The 19659-nt window shown below is 32.9% G+C and overlaps 1 protein-coding gene across 1 annotated transcript in view; it reads left to right on the plus strand.

The window, feature by feature from the left end:
- The first annotated feature begins 8148 nt into the window (after nt 1–8148).
- Nucleotides 8149–19659, plus strand: part of LOC139007119 (transmembrane protease serine 11C-like) — a 54427-nt gene continuing 42916 nt past the window's right edge. The window contains exons 1-3 of the mRNA XM_070410203.1: nt 8149–8204; nt 14359–14474; nt 19016–19134. Of these exons, the coding sequence (XP_070266304.1) occupies nt 8149–8204; nt 14359–14474; nt 19016–19134 (291 nt within the window). The remainder of the gene's footprint in view (nt 8205–14358; nt 14475–19015; nt 19135–19659) is intronic.

Genomic DNA, 19659 nt, shown 5'->3' on the forward strand with positions numbered 1-19659 from the left:
AACTTCATCCACTAGGAAAAGGCAGAAGACAACTCAACTGCTGGTTATCTGATTCAGACCAAAGTTCACCCACTCCCCACCCGCCCTAGCTACTATTTACACTGTTCTTCCACTCACATTGCTCTATCGAAGGACCACGGTGAGCCATGTCAGGGTTTCCATTTCCTTTTCTGTAAAGCATCAATAAGAATACTCCCCACTTCCTAGGGTTTTACTTCAGGTAAATGAGGAAATGTGAGCATTTATAGAAAATAGAAAATTTGGTTATTACAAAAAAAAATTTTAGTAGAATAACTGAGTCAACAACAAAAATTTTAAGTGGGAATTTTTACTCTGAAGATACATAATCAGAAAATTTATTTCACAACCAACTATAGCAGTGATGGCGAACCTATGACACGTGTGCCAGAGGTGACACGCAAACACATTTTTTTGGTTGATTTTTCTTTGTTAAATGGCATTTAAATATATAAAATAAATATCAAAAATATAAATCTTTGTTTTACTATGGTTGCAAATATCAAAAAATTTCTATATGTGACACGGCACCAGAGTTAAGTTAGGGTTTTTTAAAATGCTGACACGCCGAGCTCAAAAGGTTCACCATCACTGAACTATAGAGTCTAAAAATGTGTTTTATATTATTCTTTAATTTCAATGATAATAAGCGTGACATCTTTTTCTAAAGGTCTAAACCACTCAGAAAAGAAGTGCCACACTTTAGCAGAAAGTACAAAATTGTCTCGAATTTGGAGGTTCCAGTCCTATTCGGTAAAGGATCTTGGTTACCTCCAGTCTGGCTGGGTAGTTTCAAGAAGGCTGTCTGTTTTCTGAATGATTCCGTTCAGAATTCATGCCAAACAAAACCTGATCAGGAAACATGAAAGTGTAAAAGCTTCAAAATGCATACTCTCTTGTTAGCAACAGTTACATTTTCTTAAGTGAAGTTAGTATTAAATCTTTCTTTTCACACAACAAAGTGCTTTCCCTAATTAGTGTGTGGGGGGCGGGGGGGGGGGGGGCGGGACGGATAAGCTCTCATAAAATGCCTTCTCGAGCTCTTTCTTTTATAAAAATGAAGCACAACTATAATATTATAAAGTGAGCTTGTTTACATGATTACAAAACTCATTTGAGTAGAACTCATAAAGCAGGCAATTTCAATGAATTCTAACATTAATATAATGAAAGTGCGGTAGTTAATATTTTCATGTCTACCCTGCTATTAAACCTATAAATTATAGGAACTTCCTATAGCCTATATGTTAAAACTTGCTCCAGATAAAGTAGTTTTATAAGGATATTTCTTTCTACTGGCAGTTTTGCTAGGATACTCCCACATAAGCTGATATGCTGGGTTAACAGTGTACACTGCTCTCACTCTCTTCACCTGACCAATTTTGAAGTTATGCTTCAGCTGATAAGATTTATTTAGGTTAAATAATGTTAAATTTATGTTAACATTTCCTCCCTAACTGTTCTGCTTCATCAGGGGTATTTATCTTTGATAAATAGGAACCATGAAAGCAAAAATTGCCTTTTTCCCCAGGATTTTTTAGGAAAACAATGTATGATGGTGGGCCAAGCAAAGATGACTGATGATATTCTGATGTTGTTTCTAATTGTACCCTAACAATACTCAAATATCTGGCCAAGTCAGTCAGGTCGCTTCCCACCATCAGGCAGCCCTGATATGACTTTTGCTCAGTAAAGAACAGATGACTATTCATTTCTAACCAAATGCTTTGCCAATGTCTTCACACACATGTAAGCAGCTATATCTGTTTAATATTGCTTGACTATTCAACTCCTGAGATTGTTTTACAGAGTCACTGTGAATAGCTGCCAATTCTCCCTTGAGAGGTCATTTGTTCAGGTGTCCAGCATACAATATATGTATCACACATTGCAGAATAAAGTACAAAACTATGAATAAAAATTCCCATTAGCAATAAGTAAAATAATAAACTAAAATTTCATACAAAAATTGTTTTCTTATAGATCAAAAACCTAACCATTGAAATAATGACCTGCAATAATAAGAGTAATAAGAATGGTAGTTATAAGTAGTTGATATTTGTGGAGCATTTGCAAATAATAATGTAATAATGCCAGGACAGATATTATTACAACTGTGTTTTTTTTAATATGCTTTATTGATTTTTTTAGAAGGAGAGGAAGGGAGAGAGAGAGATAGATAGATAGATAGATAGATAGATAGATAGATAGATAGATAGATAGAAACATCAGTGAGAGAGAAACATTGATCATCTGCCTCCTGTACGCCCCCTCCGGGAATGGAGCCTGCAACCTTGTCATATGCCCTGACTAGGAATCTCACTGGTGACCTTTTGTTTCATGGGTTGATTCTCAGCCACTGAGCCACACCCGCCGGGAACAACTATTTTTAACAGGGAAAACCTAAGGTTTAGAGAAGTTAAGTAAATATCTAAGATCACAGAACTGGTAAATTGCATAGTTAGGATTTCCAGGCAGGTTTTCAGATTCTAAAGCCTGTGTACTTATTCTTTAGACCCTAATTGTTAGCATAATTTTAATTTTTTTATATATAAGTGTTATCTTTATTTTCCCAACCCTATCAGTTTTAAACTTAAGAATCAGACCCTGTAAATACAATTTCCTCTACATTATAATGATATTAATGTTCTCATGAGTACCTTCCACATTATGGGAATCTCCATGTTCTGATGATCTAGATTTTCAAGGGTTATTATGCACTCGCATCCCTTATTATCAACAAATATGCACTGGCTGTCATTCAAATTGGAACCTACAGAATAATGACACTCAGATGGTTTAGTAAATTTCTTTTTGTTCGTCTCCGTGTCTTTACGGACAAATTCTCACTCACCGTGTGATCATATACAACCTCCTTTTGAACCATGTTGCTTCCATCTGTAAGTACCATATAGAACCTGACCTTTCCCAGTCTCAAACATGCCCTTAGCCTGTGCCCGTGAAGCCACTCATACACATAAGCCTCACCACTGTAACCACCTATCTTCAACATCCAGGCCACAAATGTTTCTTCTGGAGATTTCCTAAACTTCCAACCTTCAGGAATGATGGAGGTGTCTATGCAGGGGCAGGAAGACTGGCTTCTCTCAAAGTCTGTGCCACGCTTTTTTAACAATCATTCAACAATAAACAATTCCGAGGGGTCTAAAGAATCAAAACCATCTCTTGAATATTTCATTCATTAATCATGTCTTGCTTAAAATCTCACCAAACTCCTCATTTAATAAAATGTCCTTCAGTTTAGGCTCTTGACTCCTCCACCTCTAAGAGCTGACAGTCTCAAGGACCTGATGAATCCCATGCACTCCCTCTGGCCACTGCCACCAATGTATAACTGACTACTATGAAAGAAAGAAAACTAAGGCTTCCATACATATCAATGCGATGAAACAGATGCTGAAGGGAGCATAGGAAGAAGGCGTGAAGGATATTGATAAAGGCTTCTGGGCTTTAAGTAGTGTTCTATTGTAGTTTTTAAACTACTGTAGCTTTTTCTGCACACATGGTTAATGGAATCAAACACTATCTGTAATTCCTAAACTCCTTTCTAGTCCTAATGATGTCCTAAATCAATACCACTCATAGTCATGCTCACCCTGGGCCACCTGAGAAATCCTTCCTATTGCTCCTCTTGTGATGATTTACGCATCTCATCCGATAAATTCCCTGGCCTGTTTTTTTGGTCCTGAACAGGCTTAGGATACAAATTTATTTATTTTCAATCTTAAATATTCCACTTTCTCCCTACTTTTGAGGGTTAGAGCATTTTAATGAGAAATGTATAAGTTTGAGTGAACTGTCAAAATCATAAGCAATAAAAATATGATTATAGAAAAACCAACAACAGTTCCAAAGATATGTTTTAACCACCTACTTGGACCAACTTTTTAAAAAATTTTAACATTATCCTTCAAATTTTATGTTTTATATAATTATATTATTCTGTTTTGGTGTGTGTGTGTGTGTGTGTGTGTGTGTGTGTGTTTAATCCCTGTTTGGTTTATAGATCTTATCAGAACAAGGCAACTCTTCTTCTTCTAAAACTCTGAAGCTTTTTACAATCCCTTCTCTAAAAATTTTCTATTTAGGAGACTTGTCAAACTTGTTTTATATAAACTGCCTATAACTTCATTTTTCTCCAAACCTGGCTCAGGAAACATCAATTGCAACATGAAATGCCCTTAATTTTATAGAAACACTTATCCATAGTATGAGATTAAAATGAAGTTTCTTTTTCATCAATTCTAGATACCCAGAGATAAGTGCAACTTTTGTTTCTTTGTAAACTCATAATCTGGGGGATAAATGCTAGTTTAAAAACATGTAATTGTAAGACTCTCCTCAATGGCAAACATTTAAAAAATTAGAAAATAAGAATAACTCTTTAATAAGGAAGACCTCTGTAGTTAGAGGGATTCTTAAAACCTGCCTCCCCCCAAAAAAGTGTTCTTAACTTTTAAAAGTAAATTTTTAAGAATTTTAAATAATAATTTAAAAGTGAACCAAATAGAAATTCTCTGTAAATGAGATAAAGAAACTGGAGAAATAAGAACTAAAGCACATAGTTTAGCTCAAGCAGACTTGAAATTACCCATTAATTAAAAGGAAAACTTTACTGAAAATTGAATTTATATTTTAAATTACTTACATACATATGGAAAAGTTCAATAAAATCCAATATTTTGACACCCTGGATTTTAATTATTCAGGTAAGTTTTTAACATTTAAGAAAGCAAAGTCTATGTATGTGTGTTTACAGTTTATGTTTCTTATGGAACTCAACAATATTGAATGATATACTATTGTTATTCAGAAGACGAAAATATATGGCCAATAACCTATGACAAGTTTGTATCACAGCTTTCCCATGAAATTTATACAATCACACAATATATGTGTAGAAATTTTTCACAAAATCTTTCTGGAATTCAAGTTTTCAATAAATTAAAATATAGTTGACTTTCATCTCAGAATTCCCACCATGATGCATAACAGATAACAGATATCTTATGAATATTAAAAGTTTTAAAATCTTTAAGATAAATGAAAGTTTTAAAATCTTAATGGCATTAAAAGGAAAATTAATTTTTTGTTCACAGTAGATGAAGATTATAGCAACAAAGGTAATTTTATCTTATATGCAGCCATTTTTTTATTATGACTTCCAAAACCAAAATATACTTGGAAAAATCTAGAATGCATTTTTAAACATTACTAAACTTCTTTCAAATACTTTTTCAAGCATACAGCTTTTGCTATTAATGGGTCAGAAAGGTATACACAGAGACATTCAGACACACAAATATTTTCAAACATATACAATTATGGAACTTAAAGGAATAATATATACTCATAAAAATGATTAAATGCACATTAACCAAAAAAACAAAAAAGTAGTCTTAGGTAAGAATAAGAATAATTAGAGAATTTAACCAATATTAGTTTTTGTTAGACAATGTTTACAAAAATAGTTAAAGTATGAGTTATCAACAATGAGTATATACATAGATATTCATTAACAAAACCCATAATACTAATTCTCAAAGTATGAATTTCATGTATTCCAGGATTACTTTTTAAACTAACTTGTTGATATATCAAATAAAAATTTTTATATAGAATAATGTCCTTAAAATAGCTTACTTATTATATTTAAAAACCATTAAAATGTTTTCTTTTGCAAATACCTTTTTAAACATTGAACTATCTTTATGTTTTATCCTTTGTGATTTTATAAAATTTCTCTTCACTCAATGTTTTCTACTTAAAAAGTACATAACATATATTTTATACTTTTAAAAGAGGTCTATTTTAAGTTTTTACATGAAGTGTTAAAAGTAACTTTAACTGAATAAAAAACAGTTTCTTCATTTTAAAAGAATAAATTTTGCAGGCATATTATAAGAATGGAAAGGAATTAAAAGCTTTAAAAAAAAATTAGTGACACTGCCAATAATCAACAACAATTTTTACTTTCTCTCAGTTCACATCTAAATTTATATATAATTTTACTTGGTTTATAATCGCAACTGTTGGTTCACAACTTGGCCCTTGTACACAGAAGGCAAGGAGGGATGAAAGACAGAAGCCACTCCAGATTTGTAGGTGGCAGGTTTTAATAAGCAAGGGAACTTATTTAGGAGGCTTGGTTTGAGCAACAGCTATATGAGATCTCTACACTCACCTGCCAGAATCGTGAAAGTTTATCTCTTACCTGAGTACAGTCACGTATTCAGTCTAGTGGTCTCAGCACACATTGTTCTCTCAAGGCTGTGCCCTTGCAGATGGCTCCCACCATGGGAATGATGAGCAGAATTTACATTCCAAAGACGGGGCCGGGGGCGGGGAGCCTGTGATTGCTGGAATCCAGCTCCTGAGTACACCCATGGTCCGTGGTCCTATCCTCTCAATAATCTCCTCCAACAATGTATAAAACAACTTTGTATTCTGCTTTATTCACTTTATATTTTAATGTCATTTTATATTGCTTCATGATAACTGTCAAAAGGCTTTAAGTTTAACTTACATTTCAATGCATCAGTTAACATTCATTTAAAAATTCGTTTTTAAATTTTTTTTACTTCAAGCCAGTGATTCATTGACTGGTTGATTTTTAGTGATAGCTTTTAAAGTGGACACTTGGCATTGTAATAAGGAAAAGAAGAACAGAAAAAAAAAAAGTAAAACATAGTTAACCCTTGAACAACATGGGTTTAACTGAATAGCCTGGCTTATACGCAGATTTTTTTTCAATACACTTGGCCCTTTTATCTTCAGGTTTTGCATTTACATATTCAACCAATCAAGGATCAAAAGCAGTATTTTCAAATGCCCAACCGTAGATTCCTAACTTCAGATTGAAAATACAGTTGACCTTTGAACAGGTAGGAGTTAGGGGTGCCAGCCTTCGAGCAGTGGAAAATTCATATATAACTTTTGACTCTCCAAAAACTTAACTACAGTCAGACTTTGCATCTGTAGATTTAATCAACCACAGTTGGGAAATCACAGTTGAATCTATGGTCACCAAATCTGCAGATACAAAGGGCCAACTATATTTATCAAAAAAGGTCCATGTATATTTGAAACTGCACAGTTCAAACCCTGTTGTTCAAGGGTCAACTACACTATTTTCAACCCAAGGTTGGTTGAATCTGTAATGCAAAGGGCCAACAGTAAATTTTGGAGGAGTGAAAAGTTATATGTGGATTTTTGGACAGGGTAAGGGGGGTTCAATGCTATCACTGTTGTTCAAGGGTTAACTATACTTTTAGTTTTTTAAAGTATTGTAGTATACATTATCATAAATGCTAGACATAAAATATATCTAACTTTCAAACAGAAAAGAATAGAATTTAAAAGGAAACTTAAAGTTATTACTTCCAGGTGGCTAAATATTAGAATGTGTCCTATCTAGTTTCCACACCAATATCTAAATTGGCTGCCAAGAAACATAATGCTATCCAAAACTTTGAAAAACTAGTTGTTAAATCTTTTTTTTTAAGTTAAAAATCAACACCCTTTGGATTTCAGGGAATAAAAAATTCTTTAATGGGCACTAGTATTAGGATCACTATAAAAATTTCAGGAAGGAATTCATCAAAGGATGATATATGGGTTGAAAGAGTCAAGAGTGTTATGAGTTGGAGAGCATTCAGATTCTAATGGAGGGTTAGAGCTTGGACAGCCATTGGCCTTCCACCAAAAAGCAATAACGAAACTGCCAAAAATTTTGGAAGTGAATTCAAAGGAGGGAAAAGAGCAGCTGCTTGCCTCCAAATTCACAAAATGCAAAAGCTGGGTGAGTAAAGGCTCTTTTCAAACCTGGGGACCCTATTGTTTTGGTCACTCACAGCAACTGAGAGTTTTAAATTTTGCCTCCACTTGGGTCATGTGATTATTTATTATTTATGGGGCAGCACCTACACAGCTCATGTTTTACTAATGTAAAATTAATTAGCAAATGTTCAGAAAGCACTTTGAAGATGAAAAGTTGTATGACTGCTAAATATTATCATTATACTACTATCATAAAACACATAAAAGGCACAGGATCTCATAAGCTAAATAGATGGAGAATGACTGTGCTGCGTAGCACTCGGGGAGAAGATGGCGAAGGAGCAACCTCCGCAGAGGAAGCAGGCATGGATGCCACTACAGAAAAGGTGAGCTTAAGAGGGTAGGCGGTGGGTGCAGGATGGCCTGCCTTTGCTCTTTGGGCCTACTTTCTGAAGGGACCAAATTAAAGTAGCTTCATTAGTATTTTAAAGATCTTAAAAACAAGGTTATTCTCTCAACTTTTTATGGAAATAAAAGCAATGTAAATCACAAAGGAAAAACAAGAATGAATAAGATTGAAAAACTGTAATTATTAGAATCTGTTTGCTTGTGAATTATTGTGAAAAATCTTTCCATCACAAGTAGACCATTCCTGAAAAGTATAGGTATAGTTGCTGGAATTGCTGAAGTAAAATTGGGGGATTTTACTTTTAAAAAGATAATTTCACTTAGACAATGTAAAGAATATAGGATGGTTACATCTCTCTATTTCTAGTTCTGTATGTTGTAATTAGAGGCTTTATTTGTGTTCATAATATGCTATTTTACCTATAGGAAGTGGAAGACGAGGCTTAGGTCTTAATTTTTAATTACTGAAACAGTGAAATGCTTCATTGCTATACAGTGTTAGCAGTATAATTTAACATTGTAGTTGGAAACAGGAACAACAACAAGAAGAGAGGACTTTATTCCTTCCCATCAACAGTGCCATGTGCCCAGATAGCGATTGGCCTGAAGATCAAAGAAGTGTGTTGATGGTTCCATAGCACACAAAGAAGTGCAAATAATTTTTGTGATGATTCTTAATGTAATCAAACTAACTCACAATATAAATAGTCACATACTCATTAGTCTTTCCTAGACTCCAGCAAAATGCATGCCTTGATAAACCCTTTGAGCCTGACCCATATTTTTAATAAAAATTTTAGACAACTTTTCTGATTTTGATATCTTGCCGACAGCTAGCCTCTAGGTAAAGAGTATAATATTGAGCAGAATGTAATTTCCCAATAAACATGTTGAATAATCAGTCATTTTATACATTAATACTTAGCTTAAGCAGCTATAAGAGAACCTCTGATATCTTTCCCATCAGTTAGTTAATCCTTTTACTTAATTAACAAAAAGGCTAGAAAAAGTATTTAATCTTGGTTTCCAAGTAATATGTTCTATGCCCTTCATGCTAACTTGCTATGCTCCTTTTACTCCATAAACAATATATAAGAAATCAGACCCTGGTTTCATCCTTTGAAGGAATTAATAATTTTTAAGTACAACTTACTACTGTTTCTGAAATCCCTATATAATCCTTGATATCCTCTTATCATTATTATATCTAATGACTTCAGGATATATTTGGCAAAAAAATATAACACTGTGGAAAATTAAGGCAAGTTGCTGAAATTAAAACAAGCTTTTCTATTCCTCAAATTAACTCCATTCCAAGACCCAATTTTGGTTGAATAATATTTCTCCACCAACATTCCACATCATAACACGTTGAGAAAAGTAGAATTTATGTCTGACATTTTGTTTAGAGAACATTTTAAAGAAAATAATCTAAATGGTGACAAAGTTTAATTTTTCTTTTGAATCGCAAATACACACACACACACACACACACACACACAAACTGCAGATTAATTAAACCCTTTGCAAATAAGAAGAATATCTATATTTTAGAAAACTCAGGTGACAATGATAGAAATACTTAGTTTACCTGCCTTTAAAATTAATTTTTACTTATTACCATAATTTTACATTTATGAATTAAGATGTAAGTTACTGTGGTGATCTTTGATTTAGTCTGTAAGGTAAGTGAGAGTTGCAAGATAGAGTGGCCTATATGATTTAATTTTCCTTCTGGAAATCAGGAACTCTCACCCAAAACCTAAACATACTAATAATAACCAGAGGAGAAATCCCCACCTAGAATCCCTACCATATCTTCCCTAGATTTGAAATGGCCTAAACAGAAAATATTGTTTTACACTTACCCTTTTTTAAAATTAGGACACCAGAATGGTGATCTGCAAAGTTCCTTCCATTTCCAAGAAGCTATGCATATCCCATTCTAGGAGCTATATATTGGAGGGAGGTTTGAAGTCAACAATACTCCTTAGTAAACAAATTCTGTTATACAAGAATCACTGTTCCATCACCTTATAGACAAATAAGAAGGAGGGACAATAAATGAAGTTTATATGTGTGAAATTTCCAATATTCACCTTTTAATATACAAACACAGCATTTTTATATTATTTATTCTAGAAGCACATGGTTGAGAAGAATAAGAAAATATACTCCAAATATTTGCTACATCAAGTTTTACACTCCATTTATAACATTTTTTTGAAGCTTATCCCTTGGCAAACTGTGTTGAGTAAAATATACAGACATATACCTTTGAGTATAGAAAAGGTTCCTTTAAGGTAACATATTCATCTATAGGAAACTAAGTTACCAAGGTTTTATTATATTATTTAGTCATTTATCTTTCCAAAATACATAACACTATTTTACATTCAGTAGGCAAGTTGATCAACTTAAGGAAAAGTGTTTTCCTCTAAATTTTTGCAGAGTTAGATGTCTTTTAGTATTTTTAAAATTTTATTTTATTATAGATCCAAAAAGTTCATGGGCATTGTGTTTCTATAGAAATATTAAGATATTCATTTATGTGCAGAGCATGTACAAACACAATTTAAAGACAATATATTTAAATTGTCAAAGTTTTTTAAAATAAAATGAAATTTCTAAAAAGATTTGGAGTTGGAAATTTCACCTGCATTGGAATCTAGTTAATATTATCTGTTCATGAAATAACTCCTATTTAAGGAGTACTTGTTAACTAACTAAAAAATAAATTTCCTAAAATATATTTAATTCGGTTTGCAAACAAAAATCAAATTAATATAGGTGTTTCAAACTGATCAGTATTTAGTACTGTCATTGTAATTGTTGATTATATATGTTTACATATCTACATTAACATAACAATATAGAAATCTGAAATATATATGTATATATATATATATATATATATATATATATACATATATATATATACCTATGTGCAATATTGTACTTATGGGTATATGAAATATACAAAATAAAATATAAATATTAAGAATTTATATACTGGGCTGAGTTTTATTCTTCAAAATTCTTATGTTGAAGCCCTAATCCCTCATACCTCAAAATGACTGTAGGATGTAGAGATAGGGTCCTGAAAGAGGGAATTAAGTTATGAATTATCAGACTGAACCCTAATCAAATATGACTGATGTCTTTATAAGAAGAGTAAATTAGGACACGGATATGTGGAGGAATTTCCATGTAAAGATACAGGGAGACAACAGTCATCTGTAAGCCCAGGAGAATGGATTCAGAAGAAAACAAGCCTGCCAACCCCTTGATCTCAGGCTTCCAGTTCCAAAATTGTGACAAAATAAATTTCCATTGTTGAAGTCTCTCAGTCTATTGTACTTTGTTATGGAAGTCCTTGCAAATACAGTATTTACTATAGTATATAAAACAAAATTCATTTTACAGTTTTCACATTTAACATTAGTAACCTTGCTCATCATTATAAACCCCTTGCCTAAACCAATACCATGCACATAGAAAATGTTCAATAAACACGAACATAATAAATTACTTAACTTTTAAAGAGAAATTTCCTGTTTATGTCAAAGAAAAACATTATTTAACATTGTAGAAATATAAATACATTGGAATTAAGTTGTCGCCCAATTCATAAATAATATGGTAATTTATTCTAAAAGTTTTTATTATTGTTATTTTCTTACTCTATTGCTTGCATTAATGCTTATTAAAACAACAACACCTATGAGTGTGTGAATAATGCTGAATGAGCCCCCAGAGCTTCTGAAGGCTGTTTTGATTAAGGCATTAAATAGGCTGACTTGAGCACTGGCTGGTGCAGCTCAGTTGATTGGGCGTCATCATTGCATCCGGGGGTTGCCAGTTGATTCCCGTCAGTCAGGGCACATGCCCGGGTTTGCAGCAGTAAAGGGTGTGCAGGAGGAAGTCAAAGGATATTATATTCATTCTCACAACAATATTTCTCCCTCCCTCTCTAAAAGTCAATAAATTTTTAAAAACAAGGCTGACTTGAACCCTAAAAATATTAAGGATGGGAAAAGACCAGTCATACAGCATTATTCAAAGGAAAGCAGGACTGACTATATTAATATAAGAGAAAGAAGTAGACTTCAGTGCAAAGAAAATTACCGGACAGAGATGGAGATTGTATAATGATCAAAAAGTCAATCCACCAAGAAGATACAGCAACTTTAGAAGTATATGTACCAAACAACAGCTCAGCAAAACATGTGAGGTAAAAATCAAAAAGAATTGAAAAAGATGTAAAAATTCAAAATTGCATTTGTAGACTTTAATGACCTCTTCAATAAGTGTTAAACAACTACAGAGGAAAACAACAGATATAGAATAACTCAATAACACCATCAAACACAATATCTAATCAACATTTATAGAAAGCCTCACCCAACAACAGTAGAACACATTCTTTTTTAAGGATCCATGGAACATAGCCATGCTAGGTCATACGCAGTGCCATAAAAAAATTAAATAATTCAAATCATATATAATACATTTTTCACTTACAATAGAATGAAACTAGAAATCAAATTTTAAGTTAACTGGAATACCTCAAAACGCTTGGAAACTAAACACATTTCTAATTAATCTATAGGTTTAAGAGGAATGTTAACAGAAATATTAAAAATACATTAAACTACATAAAAATGAAAATAAAACATCAAATTTCTAAGACACAGCTAAAACAGTGCCGAGATGGAAAGTATGGCATTAAAAACATGCATAAGAAAGGAGGAAAAGTATCAAATAAATAATCTAAGTTCCCACTGCAAAACCCCAGAAAAAGAAGAGCAAAATAAACCTCCAGCAAGCAGAAGAAAAGAAATAATGAAGACTAGAAATTAATGAAGTGAAAACAGAAAAACAGTTGAAAAAAAAACAATAAAACACAGCAATGGTTCTTAGAAAGAAATCAATAAAATTAGCAACTCTCTAGGAAGACTAGCAAAGTAAATAGATTAAAAATTACCAATATCAGAAATTGAACAGAGTCTTTCTATAGATACCATAAACATCAAAAAGATAAAAAGGAAATACCACCAACTCTATATACATACATTTGACAACTCAGACAAAACGGACCAATTCCTTGAAAAAATTACATGAATTTCTATCAACACTATATTCAGAATGTTCCCAAACTTCAGCCTCTTTTAAGTTCCTCTGCCTCTCCCACCCTGGTTCAAGCCAACATCATTTTGTGCTTGGATTATTATAATCATTTCCTATATTGTTGCTCTGCTTCCACGCTTATTCTCTATAATTTACTTTTCACAAAGAAGTCAGAGGGATCCCATTAAGAAATTAGGCTAGATCATCATAGTCTTCTCTCCAAAGACCTCCAATACTCCCATTTCACTCAGAGAAAAGGCCAATATAATTACAATGATGAACAAGGCCCTACATGATCTGAGCCTTAGTACCTTTCAGACTTAGTCTCTTACCACTCTTCCCTTCATTCACTGCTACAGCCACACTGCTCTCCTAACATACAATGCATGACCCTCCTAAAGACCGTTTGTCAAGTTGTTCCCTCTGCATGGAACATTCCAGAAATCTGTATTGCTAACCCCCTCACATGTTTCAAGTCTGCTTAGATTTTACCTTTTTAGTAGGCCTAACCTGATTATTCTATTTAATATTGCATCCTGACACCAACACCATTTTACACATGCTTCCACATTTCATATTGTCTTTACCTAGAACTATGTGTTTTTTTCCTACAGAGCTTAATATTGTTTTACCAGTTATGAATTTTATTAATTATGGTATTTGTTGTCTAGCTTCCCTCAGTGAAATGTAAGCTCCATAAGAACGAGGCCTTTTTTCCTACAACTCTGCTTACCACATAATAGGATATCTAAAAACATTTGCTGAATGAATGAATTCTGATTTTAGTATTACCATTATTATTCCTATGTCCTCAAAAATAAGCAGGCCAAATATTATATTCACTAATTCTACACTTTGTTTTCCAAGCTCAGCAGTCTACCGAGTCCATAGTTATTGAAAAATAATATACTTTTATACTTAACAGCAAATTCATATTTATTTCTGATAGTTCTATATCTTACTCATATTAACACTTGCTTTCCTGTTCTTTTTGCTCAGAAGAACAGAGTCAAACACAAAAGTGAAACTCACAAGGTGTGGAAAGATTACCCTGGGTATCATAATTATTGTGATTGCTGTAGTAATCTTCGGACTCATTATTCATTTTGTCACTCATGGTAAGTACTCATGATATCTGGCTTTCCAGTCACATGAATTTAATTTCTCATTATTGGAAAGTTAGGAACTTTGAGAATAGGAGAAGGAAAGGAATCAGATAAGACTATTTGACAGAGATAAATTCTTATGGTTAATAACATTTACTGCAGTCTTTGTTCTGTAGTGACTTTTGGCTTAGGGCATTCTGAATCCAGAGATGTGGTATGATCTTTTTTTTTTTTTTTTTTAATTCCTGGTAAAGATTTAGGTGCTCGGAGTTCATTCATTCATTCATTCATTCATTGTTGAATTAATAAGTTTTGAAGAGATAATCAATGAGTTAACAAATAAATATAAAAGCCTACAACCTAGATTTCTAAGCTAGATTTCTTATCCCAAAGCCTATAATTATTCTCTATATACAATGATTTCTTTTCATAAAATTCTCTCTAAAAAAGTCAAGTATTTTCCATTAATGAGGGATGAAAAAAAAGAAACAGTAAAATTTTTTCTATATATTTTTCTTTTACTGACTGGCTTATTTCACTTAGTTTAATGCTCATAAAATTGAAAAAAAGTATGGGATCCACAGATTTGATGTTTTCTTAAAATAGCTCTTTGTGCCAACTCCTCTGTGTCCTGTGCTTATTACTTTCTTTCATCCACTCTTTCCTAACCTTTTCAAGGATAAGGACTTCTTTATAAAAAAAAATTCCTACATTCCCACAAGAAATTATCACATTTATTGATTGGTAAATCTCACTTGATCAACATGTATAATCCTTTTTAATATAGTGTTCAATTCAGCTAGCTAGTATTTTGGTGAGGATTTTTGCACCTATACTCATCAAAGATATTTGTAGTTTTCTTGTGTTCTTATCAGCTTTGGTATTAGGGTAATGCTGGCCTCATAAAATAAGTTTAGAAGTATTCCCTCCTTTTCTCTTTTTAGCCAATTTTGAGGAAGATTGATATTAAATCTTCTTTACATGTTTGGTAGAATTCATCAGTGAGACCACGTGTTCCCAGGCTTTTCAGTATTGGGAGGTTTTTTATTACTGTTTCAATCTCCTTACTCATTATTTATCTGTTCAGATTTTCTATTTATTGATGATTCAGTCTTGGAAGGGTGTATATTTCTCAGAGTTTATCTATCTTTTTCTTTGCTACTGTTTTTTAGCTTAAAGTATATTTTGTCTAAGTATAGCTAACCCAGCCTGGGTTTATTGTTTTTCTCATCTCTAACAATTTAATTCAAGAAAAAACTCTGTCTTGTTTTACTTTGCATTTCTTTATTTGTGAGTGTGCAGCAAAGATTTTCTCCAAATAATTAACTTCACTGACATGAAGGAGCTTCTCAGTGTTACAAAATGCTTTTATTTCTCCATCTCTTTCTCTCTTCTGTCTTCTCTCTCTCTCTCTCTCTCTCTCTCTCTCTCTCTCTCTCTCTCCATCTCTCTCTCTCTCTCCTCTCCCCTAGCCCCCAGTCTGTTAAGTAGTGGGGTACAATGGCACCTGAGCATAGTTACAAAAAAGTTTGGATTTCTATCATATTTGATGTACTAAAATAGTACAGTCTAAATACAAAAGCAATCCTGAGAAAAAAGGATGAAGGCAGAGGTATCACATTCCCTGGATTCAAATTATAATACAAAGTGATGATAATCAAAAAAGCATGGTATTGGCAGAAACACAGAACAATGGAACAGAACTTAGAGTCCAGAAATAAACCCAGATGTATATGGGCAAATAATTTTTGACAAAGAAGCCTAAAATATAAAATAGAGAAAAGAAAGTGTCTTCAATAAATGGTGTTGGGAAAACTGGAAAACCACATGCAAAAGAATGAAACTAGACAGCTGTTTGACCCCATGTACAAAAAATAATTTAAAATGCATCAAATACCTAAATATAAGATCTGAAACAATAAATTACATAGAAGAAAACATAGGTACTAAACTTATGAATGTTGGTTATAGAGAACATTTTATGAATTTGACCCCAAAGGCAAGGGAAGTAAAAACAAAAATAAATTAATGAGACTATATCAAACTAAAAAGCTTTGGCACAGAAAAAGAAACCAACAACAAAACAAAAAGGCAACCAACTAAATGGGAGATGATATTTGCAAACAACAGTTCTGACGAGGGCTTAATATCCAAAATATATAAAGAACTCATAAAACTCAACACTAAACAAACAATCCAACTAAAAATTGGGCAGAGCATATGAACAGATACCTCTACCAAGAAGACATACAAACAGCCAACAGATATATAAAGATGTTCAAATCAAAGCTACAAAGAAGTACCACCTCACACTTATTAGAAAGACTATTATCAACAAAACAAATAGTAACAAAGACTGGAGCGCTTGAGGAGAAAAAGGAACCCTCATTCGCCACTAGTGGGAATGTAAATTGGTACAGCTACTATGGAGAACAGTGTGGAGGATCTTTAAAAGATTAAGAATAGAGTTACCAAATAACCCAATAACCCCTCTTTGTATATCTATCCCAAAAATTTGAAAACATTTATTCGCAAAGACATATGCACCTCTATGTTCATTGCAGCATTATTCAAGGTAGCCAAGACATGGAAACAACCAGTGTCCTTTGATAGATGATTGGATAAAAATGTGGTACATACGGGGTGGGGCAAAAGTGGATTTTCAGTTGTTCGTATGGAAAATAATATGATAATTAATAAATAATAATACATCTATGTTTTATGTACTCATAACTGTAAACCTACTTTAGCTTATCCACTATAACAATGGGATACTATTCAGCCATAAGATGAAATACTGCCATTTGCAACAACATGTATGGACCTTGAGAATATCATGTCAAGCAAAACAAGTCAGACAGAAAAAGTTAAAAATCGTATGATTTCACTCATATGTAGGATATTAAACTGAAAGCAAGAGATGAACAAATAAGAAAAACAAACAAAAACTCATAGACACAGACAACAGTATGGTGGTTACCAGAGGGAAGTGGGATGGAGTGTAGTAGAGGGTAAAGGTGGTCAAATATACAGTGATGGTGAAGGAAGATTCTTTGACTTTGGGTAGTGGGTAATAATGCAATATAAATATCATGTATCATAGACATGTACACTTGAAACCTATATATTCTTATTAACCCATGTCACTCCAATAAATTTAATAAAAAGAAAATAATTACTCTATAGTTTTGCAATAAATTATTTTATTTTTTAATATATTTTTATTTATTTCAGAAAGGAATGGAGAGGGAGAGAGAGATAGAAACATCAATGATGAGAGAGAATCATTGATTGGCTGCCTCCTGCACTCCCCACACTGGGGATCAAGCCCACAACCTGGGCATATGCCCTGACCAGGAATCAAACCTAGTTCATAGGTTGATGCTCTACCACTGAGCCATGCCTGCCAGGTGCAATAAATTGTTTTAGAACAAACTTTATAAAAAATAAATAAATAAAATAGTAAAGCTGACAGTCTAACCGTCAGCTTTATGGTTTGCATTACTTTCTGAAAGTTGTAAGTTTGATTTCTTTGTTCTGTTTACTTAATTTGCAGTACTTACAATTCATCCCTCATTTTACTTTCCTCTTTATTTATTTTCATTTCTTAGGTACTTCATAAATTATTAAACCTGAGACTCCACTGATTTTCTAATATGTAATCTGTGATGATCACAAAAACTAAAAATTATCTACACTTTAATATAATTTTATTTCATAGTTACACATCTGTCTTCAGATTGCCCAAACTTGAAAGCTGGCACATTGACATTTTACCTTAAAAATTCTGATAACATTCTTGGGTGAAGTTATAATTTAATAAACATTCCTCTGTCATAGTTAATTCAACAGTCACTAAGAATCAAGATTATTTAAATGTCAAGTTACCTGAAATTTTATCAGAGTATTATATTTCATATGTTATTTCTTAAGAATAAAAGCAGTGCCCTAACCGGTTTGGCTCAGTGGATAGAGCGTTGGCCTGCGGACCCAAGGGTCCCAGGTTCAATTCCGGTCAAGGGCATGTACCTTGGTTGCGGACACATCCCCAATAGGGAATGTGCAGGAGGCAGCTGATCGATGTTTCTCTCTCATCGATCTTTATAACTCTCTATCCCTCTCCTTTCCTCTCTGTAAAAAATCAATAAAATATATATTTTTAAAAAAGAATAAACGTAGTTACATAATGAACTATGCTAAGTGAAATAGCCAATCATAGAAAGACAAGTACCATATGATTTAACTCACGTGGAATTTAATGAACAAACTGCCAAGCAAAATAGAGAAAGATTCATAGATAGGGAGCAGCCAGACAGCTCTGGTTAAGGAGAGGGTATAGGAGGGGGATGCGGGGGAGATATTGAGGAAAAAAAAGAGAGAGAAAGAACTCATGGACATGGACAACAGTATGGTGATTGTGGGAGGGGGGAAGGTGGAAGAGGGCATAGAGAGGTTAAATGATGATGGGAAAAAATAAAATAAAATAATTTTTAAAATAAATATAGTTACACAATGATCAAAGTCAGAACTATTTTTTCTTTTTTTCTCCTCAGGGAAAACATCTAGTTATTATCACATCAGCTTTAAAGTCAATAATATTGACTATGACAGAAAGTTTGAAAAACCATATTCACAAGAATATACGGACCTAAATAAAAAGATAGTGTCTTTGGTAAGTTAAAATGTTTTTCTGTGCATTGTCTTTTTAAATGCTGTGCTCCTAGAAATACCAGAATCCTAGTAATCACCATCCAACTTGGAATTTAATAATTCATAAATTCACACTGTTTCTTACCACTATTTTAGTTCTAGATTAGGACAGTCAGGTCTTTCAGAAAGTAAGTTTCTGTCTTGATTCAAAAGTTTTCCACAGCCCATAAGAGAAGTGTATTCAGTTTCCTAGAGAGTCTTTTCCCCTACTTTTAAGTTTTAATCTTCATGGAAATAGTTTTAAAATAAGGTAGGGGGCCAACTTTATTTTATTTAGTTGAGCTGGCACTACTTATTAAATAATCTAGTTTATCCCAATGATTTAAAATGCCGCTCTTGTTAAGTTCTAAATCGTCATATATTCCAGGATCTATTTTTGGATTCTGTGTTGGACTACACAGTAATTGCATAGTATTTCTTTCCCATACCTTTATTTTGAATAGTATTTCATCCCTTTACTTACGAGTATGATGCTTTTAAATAATAG

The sequence above is a fragment of the Myotis yumanensis genome, unplaced genomic scaffold (genome assembly GCF_028538775.1).
Source record: "Myotis yumanensis isolate MYYU_CA2020_CCGP unplaced genomic scaffold, mMyoYum1.0.hap1 SCAF_1, whole genome shotgun sequence".
In the NCBI taxonomy this organism is placed as follows: domain Eukaryota; kingdom Metazoa; phylum Chordata; class Mammalia; order Chiroptera; family Vespertilionidae; genus Myotis; species Myotis yumanensis.